Source organism: Grammomys surdaster, unplaced genomic scaffold, assembly GCF_004785775.1.
Source record: "Grammomys surdaster isolate TR1022 unplaced genomic scaffold, NIH_TR_1.0 264, whole genome shotgun sequence".
In the NCBI taxonomy this organism is placed as follows: domain Eukaryota; kingdom Metazoa; phylum Chordata; class Mammalia; order Rodentia; family Muridae; genus Grammomys; species Grammomys surdaster.
The window spans coordinates 2,549,356-2,572,994 of record NW_021604705.1 but is presented as its reverse complement, the minus strand read 5'-3'; the positions used below and the strand labels follow the sequence as shown (position 1 = coordinate 2,572,994).

The 23,639-nt window shown below is 40.8% G+C and overlaps 1 protein-coding gene across 5 annotated transcripts in view; it reads right to left on the bottom strand.

Annotated features, from left to right (window-relative positions):
* The window catches only part of LOC114628097 (multidrug resistance protein 1B), a 62,030-nt gene that overhangs the window by 12,159 nt on the left and 26,232 nt on the right, over positions 1-23,639 (bottom strand). For 4 of the 5 annotated variants that reach the window (XM_028776051.1, XM_028776049.1, XM_028776052.1 and 1 more), the window contains 8 exons: positions 23,146-23,319; positions 22,801-22,947; positions 21,673-21,780; positions 18,182-18,259; positions 15,345-15,428; positions 12,574-12,777; positions 5,590-5,690; positions 1,821-1,961 (listed from right to left, as the gene is read on the bottom strand). In XM_028776051.1, the coding sequence (XP_028631884.1) occupies positions 1,821-1,961; positions 5,590-5,690; positions 12,574-12,777; positions 15,345-15,428; positions 18,182-18,259; positions 21,673-21,780; positions 22,801-22,947; positions 23,146-23,319 (1,037 nt within the window). Of the gene's footprint in view, positions 1-1,820; positions 1,962-5,589; positions 5,691-12,573; positions 12,778-15,344; positions 15,429-18,181; positions 18,260-21,054; positions 21,097-21,672; positions 21,781-22,800; positions 22,948-23,145; positions 23,320-23,639 lie in introns of those variants that run through there. The other variant, XM_028776055.1, reaches the window with a different exon arrangement.

Sequence of the window (23,639 nt, the reverse complement as noted above, 5' to 3'; positions counted from 1 at the left end):
TGTCAAGTCTGTATGCAGGAGCAGGGTGCTGGTTGATGACTACTCTGAATACAGAAAAATCATGCAAAGGAACTATGAAGACCACTGTGGTCCCTCTCTGAGCCAGCCTAGACATGATAGCTCTCACCACCCACACTGCTCCACTGGTAATGCCTCAGGTACGGCAGAAGATGAAGGACAACACCCAGGAGCTGACCTGATTCACCCAAGGTCTAGTTCTCTACAGAAGAGAGAATGGTGTTTCCTGCAGTCCTAGGCAGCTTTCTGTTCTCTGCTTTAGTATCATTGGGATCCCTGTAGAAGAAGCCGCCTGTCTACCCTGAGGACTCCTCTTCACCAGGAGTGGATTACAATCACTGGACCAATGGCTGTGGGTTTCAGACAACAAAAAGGGAAGAATACCCCACCTACTCTGCCCCCCAAGCAGGCTGGACAACACTCCACTCCAGCCTGCCAGATCTCAGAGGCTATGCCTGAGGTCTCCCATCTTTGTCCCTTGTCACATACCAATGTCCAGCAGCCGTGACAAATTGTTCACATTCTTTGTCAAAATACTATAAGTGTTCTGTTTCTCTTTATGTATTCAAGAGTTTGTTTAATTTTAAATGAGACACTCTTCCTGAAATGCATAACAGTGTGGTTGCATACAAAATAGACAGTCCTTTCATATCTCTCTCTCTCTCTCTCTCTCTCTCTCTCTCTCTCTCTCTCTCTCTGACCTTTGCAAACATTTCTGTTTAAAAGATAAAGTGTGTTTCCAGCCCTTAGAATCTAGGTTTGCTTTGTGACTTATTTCTATCAGTAGGATAGAGCAGAGTCACTGTCGTCAGCTGGATGTCTAAGACTCAGGAGGTCTCGTATGCTTAGCATGCTTGTTCATTTTCATTTGTATGTTCTCTCTCTCCCTACCCTTCGCCTCCTCCCCTCCCTTCCACTACTACAAGGTTGCCGTAAGATAAAGCGTGCACAGAGGACAGCTCTTCCTCAGGAGCCACCTGCCCTGTCCTGTGCCACAGCAGTGAGCTTAGACGAGAGCTTTTATGCCCAACTCATATCAGTACAACTGACTTACGCACAAAATAAATGTTTTTAATTCCACGTCACTGAGGCTTAGTGGCTGGTTGTGGGAACGTATGCTCACAAAGCCTATGAAATATGTGGCAAACATCTCCCTACTTATCATGTCATGTAGCTGCTAAGATACATTTGCATTTGTGATGTGGTTTTCATAGCACAGACTAGAAAGGACCTTAGAGATATCAAATATAGTTGTCAATGTTTATACCCGGACACTTCTCCTACATTGGCCTGCACTTCTGTTTTAATGGGTACCACGTTTGATTAAGTCTATTGCTAAGCTATTTTTAAAACAAGGAAAATCTCTACCTTCCTTACCCACCATGCCCCAGAATATCATTCAAAGGCCCTTGCTTTTCTCCACATACATTTCATTGTGTCATAGTAAACAGTGGAACCAGCATGATGCCAGAGAGTATTCCAGAACACTAGGATCCCACCACTTGCTTTCCTTGGACCGCTATACACATGGTAAAGGAATATATTACAATTTTTAAAACTAAAATTAAAAAAAAAACCTATGGATGGTTAGCTATCCTCATGTATTATTTAAGTGTGTGGGATTTTTTTTTTTTTAAAGGGGCCACTTTTCACAAGATTCCTTTGGCCGTTACTATTAAATAGATTTTTTCACATCTAAGATTTTAAATCTACGACTGGTGTGTCAGCAAATTTCATTGCTTCAAAGGCTTGGAATAAATCAAAATATCAAACATTTATCTATTTAGGAAATCAATACTTACAGCATAACATTTTCAAAAGTCATGATTTGTCGTGCCACCAAATAGGCGCCAAACCGGAAACAAGCAGCATAGGAAAAATACATCATGGCCTGGGTGAAGGAGAACGTTATCCCAAAGATTTGTGCTTTCTTCAAAGCATTTCTGGAAAGAAGACAATTCAAATTCAGTCCATTGCTCAGTCGTTCATGCAGCTTATTATGGGTTGGCAGTGAGGCACACAGGCGTGACAGATACTGTGGACTCCATTTCTAAATTCAGCTGGATCTCCTTTTGTTTAGCTATGTGAATTTGCCTTGTCTCTGAGACCCAGTGCTGTCTTCTGTCTTCATCTTTAATGTAGGATTACTACATCTCAGTGTGTTGATGGAAGATAACTGACCTGGAACTCTGAGAAGAGCTTGTTGTACATTCTCAAATGAATGGTCCTTCTCTTTCCCACACTGTGGGACACACAACACTGGTGTCCTGTACAGCAGGACACCTCTCAACATGTCTGCCCAGCACACTCAAGCTGTGGGTGACAGGGGAGCAGGCATGTCCTTGCATGTGGGGATCTAGATGAGCTGCATATTATCAATGCAGTGGAGGAACTTCCTGAGAACTGTGCTGTGGGAAGAAGCACTGACCTGTCTGGAGCCAGGGAAGGCTCTACAAAGGATTAACATTCCAGGAATTTCTAAACAACTTGGGTGTGGAGGTGTGGGCAGGGACAGGGTGGGGATGGACAGACTTTTGACCATCCTACTCCTGTTTAAACCCACCACTACCTTTGTTCTTGTCTTTGACACTTGGAAACTTTTCCCAGAAAAAGAGGGCCCACCATAATTGTGACAAAGGTGCTTAGAAACACTTCAGTAAGGTACAGTTATGGCTACACTCTATGTCTTCACAGTTAAAAAGGTACTTTATTTCTATATTACAAAAACACAATCGGGAAATTTTAAACTTCTTTTAAAAACATATTTTGGAGGTTTACATCATTAAAAAGGTTAAAAATCATTGAATTAAAAATATGTTTATCCTCTTTTTTTGCTAACAGTAAGCTGTAGATATTTTTATGGTTATGAATTAGAAGGTTTTGTTTTGATGTTGAGAAGGCTCCAATTTAAAATTGTTATTTTAAATCTAAATGTAACAAGGATAAAACATAAAGTCCTAGCCTTACAAAAGTTAATAAATTATTGTAAACTATTAAGGATAATTAAGACATGCAAGCTGGTAGTCAGTCACCTTATAAATGATCATATCCTTTAAAGTGCAGAAATGTATTTGAAGTGATGCTAAGAACTGATGCTACTGATAACAGTAACAAAGCCTATTTACCTCTTTATATGTCGTCAAGGTTAAGCCTAGGATAGATAACTAGAAATACATAAAGTTTATCTATTTAAATAGACAGATGGTCCTCAGACACTTTAAAGACTTGCAGAGTATGGCATTTTAAAATGTTTACTAAAAAGCTTTTCATGTAAACATGTCAGTTCCTGACAGTGCTCCTAATCTCCTTCTCCTCTGAAGATGGGCACAGAAGACCCTCCACCTGCTTCAAATGTGTCAAACCTGACCACTGGGCAGTAGACTAATGATTACCTCAGCTGCTGACAATACTGTCCACTATGGATAAACAGGACATTGGAAAACTGACTGCCTCACTTGGCCTAGACAAAGATAGAACAGCCTTCCCAAGTTCCTGCTTCACAGAAAAGTCTGTCAGGCCTGAAAGCTAAAGAAAGATGCCCTACCAACTACAGAGGAGCCTGGGGACCAGGTAGCTGGTAATCCTCTGTCTTTTAATAGGCTCAGAAGCTGCTTGGTCTGCACTTCCTGCTTACTCAGGTGAAATGTATCTTTCTCAGGGCTCTGATAGGTTTGAAGACCAGACTCGTGAAAGAAGTAACTTTTTACTATCCCTTTATCTAAAGCAACTCAGTTTACAGTGACTGCTCCCAGTAACCAACCACCTGTGTCTCATGGTGAATAACTGGATAGGAAAAGGTGTGATGTTTATGTAAGGTCTGAGGATACGAAAGATTAAGTGAGGATCTAAGAAAGTGTTTGAGGGTAAATGCAAATTATGAAGGTTTGAGAACATAAAAATGTAAATGGTGATAACAGAGTGGTTTATGGTACATAAAAGGAATGAAAAATGCTTCAGATTTCTTCCCCTCATTATGCTGCTGTTGTATTCAAACTTCCAGAGTGTTAAAGCTTTTAACTAAAACCATTCTCCTGTTCCTCTTACTATGACTCAAAACATGAATCTGCTGCTCTTTCCACAATGTGAATTTCAGTACCTATTACAAACAGTAGTAATACTAACATACCTAAAATTCATCTCTTCTTGTAAACGTAAAAAGATTATGGTAATCTTCAGGGAATCCACTTGAATCAACCACTCACAAGTCAAACATACTCCAGATACCTGCTGTCAATCAACAGCTGCTCTCCCCACCTGCCTATTCCTGAGGATGGGATCCCTCTCTCTTTTCCTGGTTTCAGACTCCCCCATGTCCCAAATGCCAAGATCATGATCTAAAAGTTTCAAATGGACACCCAAGAAAAAAAATGTTTCTGAACTTAACATTATTGCCTGCCGTGTTTGTGTGTGTGTGTGTGTGTGTGTGTGTGTGTGTGTGTGTGTGTACAAGTTCAGGTGTTTCCTCAAAACCTGCATCCAGGACATCTCTGAAGTGGTACCTATGGGTGCTCTTGTCTAGCCTCACAGACTCCTTCTTCTGGGCCTTCATGTCCCTAGCCCCAAATGGTCCTGCAAAACTTGAGCAGCAGCCTGCTCTTCTTAGACCTAGCCAACATTCCAGCTTTTGAACTCCCAAAACTGATGCCTCAATATCAGCAGGAAGTAGTCATAAATAATTACATCACTTCCAGGTTCTCCCAGCATCCCTCAATCTCTATCTGTTAGAGGGCATGGCTTGCATACTTCTTCCTCTAATCTGGACTTTCCAGCCAATTCACTCTGGCTATTCTATCTGTCTTTCTGTCTCTGTCTCTATCTCTCTCTCTCTCCCTCTTCCTGCCCCTCTCCTCCTCTTTCTTTCTTCTCCCCCCCCCTGTCTTTCTGTGTCTCTGTCTCTGTCTCTGTCTCTGTCTCTCTCTCTCTTTCTCTCTCTCTCCTCCCCTCTGTTTCCTTCTGCATTTTGACTTCCTTGGCCTCATTCCTTGGGACCAGTGAACTCCCCTAAGAGCTGCCCCTAATAAACCTGCCTTTATACTTTAATTTGTCGTGAATTGGTGATAACATATCACCCTATTCTAGAGGAGAAGCTGGGACTCAAAGGTTGGCCTTGCTCATGTCCTGGTCACCCTTTAGAGCCCTCATGGATACTGCTGGGGTAAAGGGAGAATAGAAGGTCTCCCCAAGAAAGAAAGGAACAGAAGATTTCCTTAGGAAACTCCTCTGTATCACACAACACCTCCAATTTCATGTTCCACAGAGAACCTTCACCACAGCGATACAATACAGCAATACAATACATCACACAACAGTCATTATCCCAACTGGACACCAGAGCCATTAGCATTGTCCTCTTCCTCCTCTCCCCATGTGTCACCAGTCTTCACGGGTTTATGTCACAGATGCTCCTGACTAAACTCAGGTCCCTTCATTTCTTTCTTGACAGTCTCTGGTATTCCTTCTAATACTTTCTTCATGTACCTTCTGCCTTTTGGCAAAAGCAGTCCTGAAAACTGAAGTCCTGCTTGGAAATCTCCTCAGAGCCCTGGCCCACTCACTCTTTAGGTGTCTTACCTGTATGGTACCTGCAAGCTCTGGGCATACATAGTTTCAAACTTCTGCTCCCGAGTCAAAGAGACTACAGTGCGGAAGTTTTCAATTGCTTCTGTAGCAATCTGTAACACAACAGACACAAGATCCAACAGGTAGTTAATTTGAAATGTATAAACCACATAAATAAAAGCAATTTGTTATAATGTATTTAGCATTTATTATTATCTCTGAGCAAAGGTAACTTTAGAATTCAGTGTGTCCTTCGTGGTGCTCTTTCTTCTACAATGAACATGTTCTATCTAACGTTACAATTGTTTTAGTTTGCTTATTCATTTATTTGAGACAGGGTCTTGAAAAATATGCAAGATGGACCTAAATCTCGAGAATTTCCCACTTCTTCACAGTGCTGTGGATGCTGCCATGTGCCAGGATATCTAGCCTTACGTATTTTTAAAAATGTAATATTTTCTTTTCATAAGTCTCATTGTTTTAAAGCCTAATATCTGGGATATATTACAAAAGAAGAAGTTACATATTTTATACATTAACTGAAACATTGATTTTTACCCTCAAGCATACACATCTTTAATAATAAAATAGATTCTGAATTCTATACTGCTTTTGATAAAATAAAGAGTATCCCTAGGTTATTAAATACACGTGGAGTGGTACAGTACACAACCTCAACACTGCTTTCAATTCTTATTAAAACCAGCATTTCCATGGATCTCTCTGAATACGAGCATTTATCAACTCTGATTACTCATGTACCTCATTTTTCAGTTGTGCATATTTAGCTACTCTTGCATCCTAGGGATGGTTCCAACTCTGTCACAGAGCACTTGTTTTAATTTCTTGAGACGGCATCTCACTATGTGGCCTAGAGTGTCTTTAACTTATTAGCTCAGATTGGCAACTATCAATCTTCCTGTATCATGAATGCCTGGATCGCAAGCATTCACCGTGCCTGTCAGCATAAATAAACGTTACTTAGCCAGCCTTCATGTTCACTTTGCATATATTTTGTGAGGGGGTTTTGCATCTGTGGACCAGATATACTGCTGTATACTTTTTGGGAGGTAGGGGAGGTTGTTATTGTTCTGTGGGGTTGTTTTCATTTTGTTTTGTCCTTATTGGGTTTTAGTAGCTGAGTAATGTTTAGCTTCTTAGCTTCCTGGAATGAGTGTTGAGAGATTTCTTCCCTTTCCCATATGTTGTACAGTCAACTTTTTGATTGGGAAACTTATCATTCAATCCTATGTTTTTATTACACATAGTTTCTTAAATTCCTTAGATTCAATTTTGATAGGCCATATTTGCCAGACATTATTCTACTTCTAGAATCACTTCATTACAAGCTCTAACGTGGCTGGGAAATGGCTCAGCAGTCAGGTATACACATTGCACTTCCAGAGGACCCAAGTTCAATTCCCAGTAATCACACCAGGTGGCTCACAACCCCGGCCTCTGTGGCACCTGCATTTGTGTGCATACAATCCACTCAAGGCTAAGTTTCCAGTAGTATTAAGCATATTCTTTCTTTTTTAAATTTTACTTATTTGGATTTTTTTTGACTAATCGAGTGTTTAGCAATTTCATCTTTTAAAAAAAGTACCTTTTGGTTAAATTATCTCTTTAATGATTTATTTTTACATATGTGTCTATGCATGTTATGTGTGTGCAGGTTCCTGTGGAGGCCAGAAAAGGGTGTTAGATACTCTGGACCTGGAGTTACCTGGAGCTGCCTGATGTCAGGGTTGGGAACCAAACTTGGGTCTTTGGAAAGGCAGTGTGTGCTCTTACCCAGGAGCCATCTTTCCTAATTGCCCCTTTATGGTTCTCTTTTATGGTCTCTTCCACTGGCTTGTGTCCTGATTGTCATTCTATGGTTTTGGTTTGGTTTGTTTTCATTTCTATAAGACCTTGAATGCATCTCTAGGCTGAGATGTCTTTATGATGTAGGAACTCACTGCAATAAACATTCTTCTTAGCATTGCTTCTGGAGTTTCTCCTGCTGTGATCAGAGAATACCAACTGGTTAATTCTTTTAAATCTAGATAACGTATTGGAGAGAGTGGGATAGTCAAATTACTACCACATTGGAGGCCCAAATCTCCTTTTGAGTCCAGTAGCAGTAAAGTCAGATACTTTAATACATGATGCATATAAACTTATCCTTTGATGAATTATTCCCTTAATAAATAGTAATCCTCTTTAAGAATTGTGATTTTTCTTAAATTCTATTTTGTTGGCTATGAATGTGGCTAAACCTTCTTGGTTTCAGATTTCTTGGACAATTTTTTTTTCACTTGCAGATTGTGGATTTTATCAATGAGTTGTTTTTTTTTTTAAATATTGTTGCATCCTGCTTCTAAATCCACTCATCCAGTCTGTCTTTTAATTGTAGAACTAAGATCATTTACATTTAGAGTTGTTATTAAAATCCTAGAATCTCACTGGGCGGTGGTGGCGCATGCCTTTAATCCCAGCACTTGGGAGGCAGAGGCAGGCGGATTTCTGAGTTCGAGGCCAGCCTGGTCTACAGAGTGAGTTCCAGGACAGCCAGGGCTACACAAAGAATCCCCCCCCCCAAAAAAAGAAGTAGAATCTATAATTTTCTTATTATGTTTTTGCTTCCTCTTATCTTTAAAGTTTGATGGCTTATTGTGTTGCTGTTTGATTCCTTGCTATTTTTCATTAACATATTTTAGAGGTATTTGAAAAGAAACTGTTTTTGAGGAACATGGCAGACATACTCTCCCCAAGTTTCTGACACTCAGTTATGGGTGAATATGACCTCTAACAAGGTTATTTGTTTAGCAATAGATTCCTTGCCACCTTTTATAGTGTGGGTAAAGGAATCTGGGGATGTTAAAAATAGAAATATCTCCAATGAGATTTCAGTCTCTCAGCCACAAGCCAAGCTGCTACTCTCATACTTTTCACCTGTGAAATGACAGGGGAAGGATGGAGGGTCTCTAAAATCTAAACTCTAAAACTGTAAGACACCAAGTTTTTCTTACTGGCTCTTACAGGCTCATATATTCTTCTCTTGGGGTCTTTCATGGGTCAGAACTTATGCTAATAAGGATACATCCAACTAACTATAGTAAGTTATAGAATAATACTCCAAGGTATTAACTCCCCTTATTTTTCACTAAATCCTATACAAATTATCTAAGTTTGAAAAAGAAATTTAAAAAGAAATCATTTCATGTGTATTGGTGTGTGTTTTGCCTTCATGTATGTCTGTGCACCACTTGCATGCAGTGGCCATGGAAACCAGAAGAGGGCATCAGATCCAACCCTGTCCTCTAAAAGAAGCTCATTCACGGAGACTTTCAGCTGGCAACTCCAGCATGGCTGCTTCTTCCACAGTTGACTTCTGATTAATATTCTAAATCCTGATGTGATCTTACCTCTGTTTGCACTCTAGTCTATCAGTCACCGAGGCTGCATGTTCTCAGTACCTTATTTGATGACACTTTGCTAACTATCTGTTGTTTCCATTTGTCTACTATTTACTGTTTTTCTTTTACTTTGATTTGTTAGCTGTACTCTTTATAAATTCATTTAAATCTGAAGGTGTGGCTATAGCAGATCACTCTCTGGATGTATTCAGTCCTCTCTCTCTCTCTCTCTCTCTCTCTCTCTCTCTCTCACACACACACACACACACACACACACACACTTTACTTGTAATCTCAACACTAGAGAAGGAGACAGCAGATTCCTTGGGATTTGCTGCCCAGTCAGCCTAGCCTAATCAGTGCACTTGAGGTCCCAGTGAAGGATCCCAACTCAAAGACAAGGCGGATGGCTCTTGAGAAATGACCTCTGACCTCCCATACACATGCACAGGCACCCATACTCACATACAACTGCATACTCACACACCAAATATATATGTATCTTTTTTTAATCCTGACAGTAAGAAAAAGATGTTAGAGAAAAGAATTTATTCAGACAATCTTTGTTAGATACATTAAAATATTTGTAATTATAAATGTTCAGATAATAAAGGAGCTTTCCTGGGTTAGAAGAATCATTGAACAAACCACAGCAATGTGTAATGGAAAACAAGCTTCATGGTCAAAATCAACAAATGTTAAAGACTTCTTGCACATCACTTTCTAAGGCAAGGATGCTGCGACTGTGGTGGGTTTGTGAATGTCATGTGTTCTCAGTGTGCATGTGGCTGATAAAAATGAGGGTCTGCACCACAGGCTTTTAACAGAACAATCTCTTCGTTTCAAGGCACAATGAAGCAGTTAGGAAAAGCCTTAACTAAAACCGTGGGTTCTTAAGGTTTGATTCTCTACAACTTTTAAAACCTAAGTAATCCCCCAAACAACTTTTAGCTGAAAGAGTAAAAATGATACCATTTCAGAAAGTATCATTTACAAAATAATTTTGCAAAAAAAATGTGTGACTTTGAAAAAACAAAGAATAAACCTCTTCACCATCCTCCTTCTACCTTCAAAAGAATTCAAATTTGATTATGGCTTTCAAGATTGAAAAAAAATACTATATCTTTTTTTCAATAAATACTCATTAATTCATAGTAATATGACTGAACACAGGCAGAGCCTTCGACAGGGTAAAGGCTATGAGCATATTCTGATGTCATAGACAGAAAATGAGCAAGTCCTTACTTCATAGACACTATGAGTGAGGTTCTGACATCAAGCATAGGGAACATGAACAGTCTGTGATGTCATGCTGTCACTGTGTAAGAAGGCCCTGACATTACGTTGTTGGGAGACGAGCAGCTCTTGACATCACACACTTGAGTATACGCGTTCTCCTAAATCATACAGAACTGCTTGGAAACCGGAAGCTTACCTCATTTCTTTAGAGGGAAATCATCAGAGACAGCCTCATGCTTCGTGGAACTTATGTTTTAGCAAGGAAGACACACCATTCATTAATAAAGAAAGAAAACAGAAACATCAGAGTCTGAGGGGAGGAGTCACACACTCAGGGAGTGCAAAGAGTCTCTGAAAATGGAGTTCAGAAACATGGATGATGTAAAGGTGCCATCTGTGAGGTCCAAGGGAGTCAGAGAGGGGCACAAAGCTCCTGCTGGCCGTAGCACTGTGGAGAACGGAGTGGATTGCAAGAAAAGAGCAGAGTCTTCAAGGACTAGAGTGTGTCACATTTGTAGCCAGATCAAAGCTTGAATTGCATGTAGCTAGCTTGTTAGAAGCCACTGAAAGATTTGAAGTATAGGTTAGCATGATCTGATTTGTATCTAATAGATATGAGAACTGATTTTGTGTGAAGAATGCAGAATACTGGAGGATAAGACCAGAGAGAGTACATCAGTAGGATGCCCATTTCCTTATGACTTTGGACAAGATCCAGGTTCCCTTTACACTTTGGGCTGTATCATCTCTCAGTAGGGATAATTCTGCATGATTACCGACAGCATTAAGTAAGGGAATATAAATACAGCTCATAAGATGATGGTGGTTTTTAATAGTAAATGGTTGCAACCTGAGAATTATATGAATGTGGTTGGTTTTAATATTAAGTAGGAGATTAGTATAGCCACACCATCATCTCTATGCACCGTAGTCCCTCTGAGGAGCTAGCACTGAAGCATAGCCTGACCATGAGTCAGGAAATCTGCCATAGGCGCACACATCCATTTCCATCCATTTTCCTCACTCAGGCTGAAGTAAGTCCAAGAGCCTGTGTCTGATGACTGGTTCTCAGGATTGCTCACCTTTATACCAACACTCTAAGATACTTCAAGAACACTGGGACTACAATATCACAATGCTTTGCTCCAAGTAAAAAGTCTTCATCACAGAATAAAGAAACCCAATAAACACATTGCTAACTGAAGTCACTCACTCAGGAAGTATTCTCCAACAACTGGAACCAATGTTGCTTGAGCTAGAAAAGACTGAGGGCATCCACACTGTGAAGTCTGACCCCAGATACAGTGGTTTAGAGGCAAGAAAGCTGGTCACACATATTTCTCTCAAAGGAACTCTAGGAAGCAAGATGAGGAATTTTGTTGATGACTAATCTCCAGGAACTTCCTCATCATTTATGTCAGTGAGGCACATGGCTAAGAGAAAAGTGCCAAACACACCTACTGAAAACCCAAAGCACTCCTCCCCTGGGGTCCCCACCCTAAGTCTTGGGAATGTGGAATGTCCATCAGTAAATATATCTCTAATAGACATTTGGGGATCACCTCTATCCCAAACTCTCATTTCTGTAAAAAGCATGTAATATATGACTACCTCTATCATAACAGAATGTAGATTTCTAGCTAACTGAATTACCACTGCCTGAGTTTGAATTCTGGTTCCAGGAGTGATGTGTTCTAAGACATGAAAGGCATAGCTTACATATCTGTCAGCCTCATCTGGAAAAAAAAAATGAGATTCTAAAAGAAAATACCTGGTCGGGTCTCAATGCAAGAAATGAAACATTTGCCAGGAAATTCAGTAAGTCCCACAAAAGCATGTATGAATCTGTGAAACAAAAATTAGCTGAGTGTGCACAACAATCAGGGTCAAGTGAGGGCAGGAGGAGGCATGATAAGGGGAAAGAGCCGTAATCTAAGGCTGGAAGAATAAACAGTAGTTGGACTTTCCATCATGAATGTCCCCTATCATACATAACAAAGCGGGTCTACGTTCCTGATAAAAGAATGGTTTAGACAAAGAAAAACAGAGAAGATAGGGAGAGAAGAAAAGGGGGAGAGAAGAGAAAGGAAGGAAGGAGAGGGCTGGATGGGAACCCAGAAGAAAGTAGAGACAACGGCCAAAACCAGAAAAGCTGTCAAAAGCAGCTGTCAGTCTCTGAGACACAGATGCACTGCCCACTTTTCCTCAGCTAGGAATCTGCAGGAAACTAATGTTTTTCTCAAAGAATGGTTTGAAGGACATCCCCAGAGAACAGCCAGCAGCAGGGAATTGCAAAACATTACCACCAAGAGTTGTTTTTTTCTGCCAGGTAAGAATTGCGCTTAGTTTGACTCACCTTCCCAGCGATCTCTAGCTCTTTCTTGTCCTTCAAGGCTTGACCAGACAGCAGTTTCATTTCAATAATTCCGCCCAAAACAATGAGTGGTATAATCACTACAAGTAAAAGTGTCAGCTGCCAGCCATAGACTAAGGACAGGATAATTCCTGTCCCGAGGTTTGCTACATTCTGGGTAACTACAGCAAGCCTGGAACCCATAGCCTGAAAAACACAACAAATTAGAGACATATTTTTAAATTAACTGTAAAATGCATGCTTATGAATTAGGACAATTTACTCTCATCCAAATATACTAATTATCTTCTCAGTTACTAAGGTACTTTACTTTTAAGTTTATTGTGTTTCTAAGACGAGCATTTCCCTGACTTCTACATAAATATGAAAGTAGATCAGTACTCCAGGATTTAGCTAGCTTTTCTCCCTGTTCTAATTTCTTTTTCTTGGGGCATTTGTATTGCTGTGTGCATGTGTTTATGTGGTCTGTGTCCATGAGGATGATGGAGTGTTCACCCATATGGATGCTAGAGCAGATATGGGTGTCTTTTTCTATTGTTTGCTGCCCACCAGCTTGCTCATGAACTCCTAGGGTCCACCCAACTCTGTCTCCCAATGCTGAGGCTATAGGGATACACAGCCTAGCCTGTTCTTTTTAATGTGAGTGACATGGTTTCAAACTGAGGACCTCATGCTTGCGGAGAAAGTGCTCTCTGACCTACCGAACCCTCTCCTCAACCCTGACTTTTCAATACCAAGAAATTTCGTGGTATCGAAATTGATGTATGAAGCATGATTACTAAACCAAGCTAAGCAAATCAGTACAGTAAAACAGACTGATCACTGTACTGACCCAGGGAATGGTGAAAATGTCACTGTTAAGTACCCAGTTTATAAAGTAAGGCTATTGTTCTTTATTAAGAATATTAAAATATACCTGGACTTACCTGAGACACTCATTAGGTTTCGTTTACTTGGATTTAACTTGAAAAAAAAACTGAAAAATTATGAAATATGTACATTCTTTATCATGTATGTGTGTTATATACATACACACAAGACACACACATATGTGTGCATTGTATAGGATATACATATATACATATACAAATACATAGATATATATACATATACATCATATATATATATGGTGCAGTGAACTAAGCTTAAAAACTGAAGAGATGCTCTGTTAAACCGTGCACAGGTCAAAGAGCAGAGTGACCTTTAAAGAGTTCTCCCTGCACGTTTCTCTTGTGAAAGTCAAAGTGAAGCATCCTGGGAGACTCATGTAACAGACAAGGATGGGGATGCGCTAGGATGCCCCTGGTCTCAGCATCTACAATCTTACACAGAACTCATTCCCCATAGAAGCTGCCGATGGACAGAAGCACCCAGAGCATCTACTATGGACACAGCAGAGCCACTTCTCTGGCTGTAACCTTTGTGACACAGGCAGATCCCGCTCTGGTAAGTCACATGGGTCAACCAAGAATCAAGGTCAATCAAAAGATAACAAACTCTCACTATCTGAGGAAGGTTAGAATCACGGTCTTAGCACTTACTGATCTTATTAGAACATTCCTCCAGTTCCTACAAGAACTCTACTTTCCCTTTCCTTTGGCCTCCTGTCCTGCATGATGTTATTGAGCCCGGCCTGCCCGCCGTCTTCCTCCCTCCCTCCCAACAACTAGGCTAACTCTAGATCCTGCCTCTAGTCATCCTTTTGCACTTTTTGATAATCTAATCTACCAAGCAGACTGTATGAAGGCAAGTCTTGTCTGTTACATGAAATCCATAACATGTCTGTTACATGAAATACATAATTGCATCTGTTACATGAAATTTATAACTATGTCTTATTTGTACATTGTTGTGCTACACAACTTGCCATAAGTCTTTAGTGTTTGACTTATCCATTTAAAAAAGATGAATATGAAAATAATTCTTGAGATTTATCAGACTTTGAAACTTTCCCAACTCTCCTGTGTGCTGTCATATTCCAATTTATTTTAACAGAAGCGCCATCTGTAACCTGAAATGTCATCAGTATAGGTCTGTTGTAAAAGAAGCCTGAAGGACAATGATTGACACAGACGTTCGGGGGACACAACCCTGTATGCTTGAGTTTTCACATCATCTTCTTGAAGATTATTGCGAAGGGGTGGCTATAGGAGAAACTGTAACTTCAGCCAGAAATTGAAATCTCTTAATTTGAGAATTCAAAGTTATTCCTTCTGTGCAGGCAATACTTTTTAATATGTGTTTTGTTTCCTACAGTCATTTTAAGGAAACTTTTCTTCCTTCTGCTATGAAGACCTAGAGACATCTTGACAAGAAGTACATGTGTTCTTTCTTCAATAGCAATTACAACCGTCTGTCAATTAACTAAGCAGTAAGGCAGACAGAGTAACCTTGTGAGACATGCTAATGTATTAGCAACAGTCACACCTCAGGTAAGTCTAATGTACAAGACTGTACAAAGTGATTCCTTTTCTAACAACTAATCTCAGTGCACCTTATTAATAGCACGAAAACCAGCAACAATGAAAGAATGCTTTTAAGTTATATCCTATGAAATATGTATTTAATTTTATAATTTTTGTGACAACACTTGTGATATCCCAGATTGTTAAATGGATATTTGCATTTTTGCTCTCTGGCCCCTATTTACATTTTCTTAAAGATAGTTAGTCACTAACACCTATAATGAGAAAACTGGTCTCATGCTGTGGATGAAGATGGAAGGAAGACAGCCACCCAGAGGAAGCACATACCCCTTTAACATGAGAAGCATCACTGGCGAGCCTGGTGGTCAGTGAGCCAGTACTGTTTTTATGATCATCAAACCAGCTAATATCCTGTAACACAAAGGAAAACATTTTTAAATGAAACTCTTAGATCTAGGAGAAAGGAACAGCATCAGCTATCACATACACCCTGCCACTAGCATTCAGAATTTAATGTTCAATAGACAGACAAGAGAGCCAATATGCAAACATGCAACTAAACTGTTTTATTTGCTCATTTATACAAAAAAACTCTACTTGTTTCCAGCGTAACTCCAAGTATAAAACAGTGAAGAGTAACAATGTTGCTGTCACCATAAGCCTCAGCTCTAGAGAGAGAAGGTACAAGTAAAGGAATTTACACTGTCTAGATGGTAATCAACACTCTGGACATAAACGTATCACAGAAGGACAAAAAAGCAAGGGACAGACGATGTAGAGAAGGGGCAGGGAAGACCCATCTAAGGTGATGGGTGATCAGACACGCAAATGAAGGAGAGGAGAGCACCTAGAAGAAAGAAGATGTGGTATGAGCAGAGGCCAAGGTACACTAAATCTGTCACTGAAAGCTAGCAGACTGTGACAGACTAAACAGAACAAGCCTCATGTCTTCCTCTGGATCTCTTTGTACTACTGGAATTCCCCTGAACCTCTCTGCTACAAACAACCATTGTGCAGTTAGGAAGACATCACGTGCTGGGCAAGGGTGTTGTTGTAGATTACCTAGGTGTGGATGGGTGAAGCACAGCCTTTGGCAACTGTAAAGACTATACAGCCTTCCCGCTGCTAGACACATGTTCCATCCACACTGAGATGAGGATAGAGGTAATGAAACAATCTATGAGGCTGATGGACAGTTGGTGAAGAGGTAAGATACTCATCAGCGAGGGAAGTCATTAAGGGTTTAGTCTGAACAGTGGGTAGAGAGGAAAAAGAATAGGTAAGGAGTAAGCCTGCTGAGGAAACGGAAGTCAAAGTTCAAGTTTGGAAATATGGCAGTTTGAGAGATTTATCAATATCAAAGGAGAGAAGCTAAAGACACAAATAGTTAACTATAGTCAGGGCAGAACAAATGAAGGAGACTGAAATGCCAAAAGCCATGTAATTAAAATGATGTTCAATGTTAAAAGAGGATTTTCTTTGTGCTACCTCATATTTTTAAACAAACACAGGAAAGTCTGTGGTTCTGAAGCATGAATTTACATCTGTCACAAGTAATTGATCTTTATAAATATCTGAAGCAGTGACATTCAAAACAGTAACAGATCTTCATAGAAAATAGTTAACAAAAATCACCAAAGTGCAATGATTCACTGTAGCCTGTATCGATGCACTTTTTAGTACCTTGGGTACAAAAGTCTGTCCCCACTAGGAAATGGCCTTGAAGACAGAGGCTATGCAGTTCTGAATACTTAATACTATATGCATAAAGAGTGGCTTTCACACATTTGTTTTACTGAACAGTTTGTGGGAAGGGCATCATACACACACACACACACCATCCACACACACACCATCCACACACACCATCCACTCAACTCTTGTAGCATGGTGGAGCTGGGGGCTGGCCTGGAGGCTGATGGGATAATGAGCATCTGCAGACTTACCAAGGGCTACCATGAGAGTGTAGTAGAAGCCTGGGGTTGACAATGGTTTGACAGAAAGCCTGAGGTTGGAGACCACCATACAAATCAGGGCTTCTGCTCACATCAGACTTAGTCCTGACTGTAACCGCATGAAGCTAACAAGTCTCATTTACCTTCTGAAGTGTTGGTGGGAAGACTGGGAAACAACTGTGGGATCAGCAGCAGCTGGGTAGGGAACGGGAGTGCCGGCCTGGAGATTAAAGTGTGTGCTGCTCTTGTAGTATCTGGTTCTCAGCACTAGTGTTAGCAGCACACAATAACCTCTAACTTTACCCCCTTCCCCCCGGGGATCTTAAGCCCTTTTGAACCTCTGCAGACACCTACTCTTATGTGCACAATATATCTGCCCATATCCATATAATTAAAAAAAATCAACCTTAAAATAACAAAACAACAGCCAGGAAGATGGGACTGGCCCCATGGAACACTGATGCTTCTGAGCTGGGCTCCAATACCTCTGGCTGGCCTGGGCGAGGCTACTTGAACATCTTTTTATTCATAGCAAATAACTAGTGATCACAAATGTCTTAAAGTCGGATGCAAATTTCTCACAGTTATTAAGAAGTGAAGACCTCTTTCAACCTGTGTGCCCTGGGATACCTTTCCCAGATCCCACTTCTCCTTTAAGGAAAATATCCACGCTGTCTGTTCTGAGCATGTTAAAGGTACAAAGTAGGAGATGCACTCTGTCCTATGAACTCACTGAGCTAACACTGCATGTGGGTTACCACTTCAGTCTCCTTAGAAGAAAAAGCTAGGCAGTGAGGAAAGCTGAGGCATGTGATGATTTTGGATTTGTGGAATGAACGATGCTGAGGTTATTTCCTGAGGGCAAGACTCATGATAGAGTATACCAGGTTCACAGGAGAAGGAAGGATCAGGGAACACACAAACTTGACGGTCACTTCAGCTTTTGTAATCTTTCAATGCTGGACCAAAAGGCTGGAGGAGAATCTACTCTGGACACTCCAGTTGCTTCAAGCCAGTCTGGTTCCTTGTGCCTGCCTACAGCAGACTGACTACCGGTCGGTAGGCAGATGTTTCACCAGCCGCAAGGTGAGGCTGAGGACCCTTGCAGGATCTTTATCAACAAACATGGCAGAGCTCCTACAATCTGTGTCCATGGGGCACAAGAGAAAAGTAGTGCTCACCCCACGGGGCAATCCTCAACAGCCGTACCTGTCTCAGCATGGATTTGAAAACCATGTATCGGACTCGCTTGGTGAGGATCTCTCCAGCTTTGCCAAATGTGAAGCCCTGAGAAGAACGAGAACATGTCACACAGAGCATGTCACACTGAGCATGTCACACTGAGCATGCCACACTGGTCAGAGACTCAGACACCAATTACACAGCAGGAAGAGGCTCAGTGTGACTGCTAAGGGACAGTATGAAAGTCACAGAGCCTCAGTTCCTGGGTTTGCTGTGTCGCTGTGACGCTATGTTGTAGTGTCAGGTATGTGGCCACAGTAATGAGAGAGCCACAGAAGCCAGTTCCGACAGTACATCCCAATGATTCCCAGTTAGTGATAGGGTATCCAGAAATATCCTACAAATGCATTTATGTGCCCAGTCCATCCCAGCCCTATTGTTTTCCCCAATTGTTCAACAGCAATCCCTTAGAAAGGCGCTATCACAGCAAAGGCTGGGGCAGTCTAGACAAGTTGTGTGGTGGTTTGAATAGGTATGGCCCCCATAGACTCATGTGTTTGAATGCTTGACCCACAGGTAACAGCACTATTAGGAGGTGTGGTCTTGTTGGAGCCGTCTGTCACTCTGAGAGCTGACTTTGAGATCACCTATGCTGAAGCTCTGTCCCATGTGGAATGCAGTCTCCTTGCTGCCTACAGATAAAGAGGTAGAACTCTAGAATCTTCCAGCACCGTGTCTGCCTGTACACCGCCATGCTTCCTACCACTGTCATAATGGATTGAACCTCTGAAACTGTAAATTGGCCCCAATTAAATATAGTGGAGTTTTTGTTTGTTTGTTTGTTTATAAGAATTGCGTTGGCCATGATGTCTCTTCACAGCAATAGAAACCGTAACTAAGACAAGGTGTAAACATAAATTATTATCTAACTGTAACACTGTGGGACAGAAAAGAGGCTCTGTTAATGGCTACACAAGAACCTAAGGTAAAATCTAGAAGAAAGAAAAAAGGGTTTACAGTCACCCATCCATAAGGGAGGAACTGAAAAAGTCAAACTTTACTATCAAAACAGACTGATGAAGGTGGCTCACCAAGAAGAAGCCTTTTACATTCTGTGTCCCTATCCTTCAAGACTATACACCTCAATGTCTGGAGGAGGGACAGTAACCAGGAAAGAACAGTAAGACACAAGTGTGCTGCTATGCCAGGCCACATCTGGTAAGAAAGACAACCAAGTCTTCATTACAATGAGTGTGAGGTCAAAGGACTAGGAAGTAGCAGGATTCCCTTTAGCCTGCAACTGGAGGCAGCAGCCCACAGATGAGCCATGGAAAAGTGGAAAAGTGGTGTGGGATGGCAGTGCTATGCAACAAAGGGAAGGTCCTAATTCCATCCCTGTGACCTCCTGCTGTGTTGGAGAAATGAACAAGAACAAGAAGAAGGACAAGAAGAAGAAGGAGAAGGAAGGAGAAGGAGAAAGAGAAGGAGGAGGAGGAGGAGGAGGAGGAGGAGGAGGAGGAGGAGGAGGAGGAGGAGGAGAACAACAACAACAACAGCAAGAGGTCAGCTGGATATTCCTTTGTGCTCTCAAGTTGCATTCTGGATATTACTGACAGAAAGGGAAGAAAGATGTGCAGAGGGCACACAAGCCAAAATCAAAAAGGAAACAAGGGACTATGTAAGTCAGATGGGGCAACAAACAGCTTTCTGCTGCTGGATCAAAGGGCATGTGAAATGTCTTTCTCATTTTGAATTTGCTACACTAAATGAGCTATAGGAAAATTGTTCTAGCTATTTTTGTAGAGAGCTACTTTCTGTTACACGGTGGGCTACATGCATGATCTCACAACCCCATAACCATCATGCTTAAAACCAAATTGGGGGGTTTGAATAGTTGACAGGTTTCCAGAGTCCTCAGCTCAACAGGGCATAATCAAGGTTTACAGCAAGGAATGTGGATTCCTGAGCAGAATGGGACCCAGTCTGATGTCCTGTTTCTCACTGAGGTCCCTGCCTATTTCTAAGATGAGCAGCCAGGCATTCCAGGAAATCCACGGAGGTTCAGGAATCCACTGGCTGTTTCTCAGGGTGATTTGGCAGTCTTGAAAGTCTGAGTTATGGCAGGCTCAGTTTCCCCAGCCCAGCCAGACTATGTGGGATTGCTTTTCACTCCTCCCACTTCGCTATTCCAACTGCCAAAGCTCAAAGCTGCCTTCCTCTCAATCTCTTACCTACTCCACACAGAACAACTGAGACTGCTCCAAACACTTGTGACTCTCTTGCTCTAGGAGATGTTCCATTTATTTTAGCAAGATGGAATTCTACAGTCTTCTAAGCACTTAGTCAAATAACCCTTTCGTTCATTTTTTCACCTCCAACAGTGTTCAGGAACTATGTCTTGTCCACTAAAATATTAATACATCTAGAATGTGTTTGCTCAGAGCTAGAGAGATGGTTCAGTTATTAAGAGCACTAGCTGCTTTTCCAGATGATCCTGGTGACTTGTTGAGTACCCACATGGTAGTTCTTAATCATCTGTTAACTCCAGTTCCAGGGAATTGATCTTTTTCCACCTTCCGGTGGTACCAGGGTACATATACGGTGCATAGACATAAATGTACACAAAACATTCATACACATAAAACAATTTTAAATAAAAAACCCAGAATGTATTTTTTTTTTAAAAAAAACAAACCTATTCAGAGTTTTAGCTCAAGTATTCCATGTGGATAATCACTGGCTCGTTGAATAGGTTATCTCACCATGCTTCTCATAAAACTGGGCTTGCTCATTTGGTTATATTTTCTCTTAATCATGACAAGGTAACATTTCCCATATTTTGAAGAAAGGAAGCTCAGGAAAAGGCAGGTAAAATGAATAATTTTCCCATGAACACATACTTGGCTATGTGTGCAAATGATAGAAAGACCCATCAGAGTCCACACTGCATGCCTTTCTGCGCCATATTGTGAGAACGTTTCATTTCTTTGAGATTGAAGTTGAGTCATATGATTTTCAAGCTGCAAAAAATGTGTTAAGGATGTATACCTAAGTGCATTTTTTTTAATGATTAGCCTTTAATAGTTCTCCTATCATTGAAAAGGTTCTTTCTCTGCAGTAAGAGCACAGTGACAAACATCTCAATGTCTTTTTAAATTAATGTGATACATTTGCAGAGTTCTTTTAGCTTCTTGGTTTTTGTTCTTTTTTTTTTTTTTTTCAAATATGGGAAGACATTTTTCTGAATGTTAACTGACCAGCAATACTTAGCTCCAAACTTATCCCTGGGCTCCCTTGCTCATGTTTCCGTCTTTTCACAATCACTGCACTGCAGCACACTGATCATTCCCTTACTACCATCAGGTCAAAGGCTATATTTGTGGAAAGGTAGAGAGGAGAAGGCAAAATCCACGGGCTGCTGCAGGCCAGGTAAGGAAAGAGGAACCACACCAACAGGATCATTACATACATGTTAGCAAATCTTCCACAATGAATATAGAAATAAGGTAGACACTTACCTGAAAGAAATATGTAACAAAAGAAATCATTCCCATGATCAGAAAGAACAGCGAAAACAAGTTACAATTCCGTTGTTTGGTTTCATGGTCGTCATCTCTTGAAAAAACCTGCGGCAAAATATTTGACAGATTCTTAGTTCTGTGGCTGAGGAAGGCATTCTGCATGGAGCCCATTCTTCATCTCACACAGTTTAGGGAGAACAAGACAGGTTTTGTGTACTAGAAAAGGGTTGACCTCCAGAATGCCAACCTTCAAAGCATCTGCATTCTGCCTTCCTTCAAGAAAGACGGAATCTACCATTCACAGACTCATCCAATATTGGGAGGGGAGGGGTTCATATAGATTAATGCATGCCATCCTACTATGGAATAAATTATAATAAATTCTCTCCACTTGGAATCTTGGTAAGGAAGAATATTGTTCAACAACTCTTTGTTTTACTATGTGAAGATTTCCAGATATCCCAAGCAGTCTCTGCTGACTATTTGGAACTATAGAACTTATGAGGGAGCTCGTCCCAGAGGAAAATGGAGTCTCCTTCTCTCAGCAGCCGTTGTGGGGCCTTGTGAAATGCCCCCCACCTACATTGGCCTATTGACTGGTGTGTTATTATGAGTCTGTTTAGGCAATTATGTTGTCAAGATTTCATGGGTGTCACTCCCATGTCATCCAGCACCAGGTATCCTGGTTCTCTGGGTCTCACAAGCCTTCTGTCCCCCAAGGCAGCTCATTTTGTCAACTATCTTTTATCCTTATTTCTTTGCATTTTTTTCACTAAATGGAATCAGCAGTGTGTGTGTGTGTGTGTGTGTGTGTGTGTGTGTAAAACAATAATAATTACGAAAGAGGGAATTTGAGAGCTGGTAGTGAGTGGATATGAGGAGTTGGAGGGTGATGAAGGAGATGAAATTATATAAATACAGTACTCTTATGAGAAGTTCTCAAACAATTTAAAATTTTAAATGAAAATATTAGGTTTCCTCTTACAAGTTAGACTTCTATTCTCCCATTAAAAGCCTGTGAAGAGTCATGCTTTTCTGGCTTATTGTCAATGATAAAAACAGGAACAATGTATTTACTCTTCATCAGTAAACACAAACAAACACAAAACAGACATCAGCACTTACCCCTACAATCCTTGAGAATACTATGGCAAACACTGGTTGTAAGCATCCATTTATAACAGCGCAAAGTACACCAACAACTAAATAAGGCCATTCACTTATATTTAGCTTTAGGATCCGCCAAAAGGAAACAAGAGGCACATCTTCATCCTGGAAAACATATACACAACAACAAAATAGTTTACAAATTCACAATTTAGGGGCCAGAGAAATGTCATGGCAGTTGAGGACACTTGCTGGTCTGCCAGAGGACCCATTTCTATTCCGAGCCCTAGCTCACCCAACTAACAGAGCCACAAGGAGGGGGTGGGGAGGACTTATAGCTAAGACACTGGCCAGCATCCGTACCACGGCCTGTTTTGCACTAAGTCTTCTCTCTTGGTCTTGTTTTCTGTGGATACTTCTGGAAATTGATCTCCTTAGTAAAGGAGACTTTGATTCTTCTGAAGTCAATTCAGAGGCATCCGTGTCACTTTGGGACTCATAAGCATTATTTCCTGATTCAATTTCATTTCCTCTAGTCTATAACAAATAAAAAAGACAGAGAAGTTGATTCGACACAGTCTACAAGGGGAAAAGACTCACTGAGCATCGGCATTAACGAAAATAATGAAATATTTCAAGTTATTAAGAGAAACGATGAATTAAGCTGCTATGCTTTCTCATGTGATATATTTGCAATGAAAACCACGAAATGAACAGGGCTGTCACCAAATAAAATGGCTCTTACATAGTCACTGCTGTGCTGCTTTGCTTGAAAAACGGACACAAACCTAGATGTATCTAGGAAGAGGGACTCTTAAGAAAATGCCCTCTTAAGATTGGCTTTTAGGCAAGTCTGT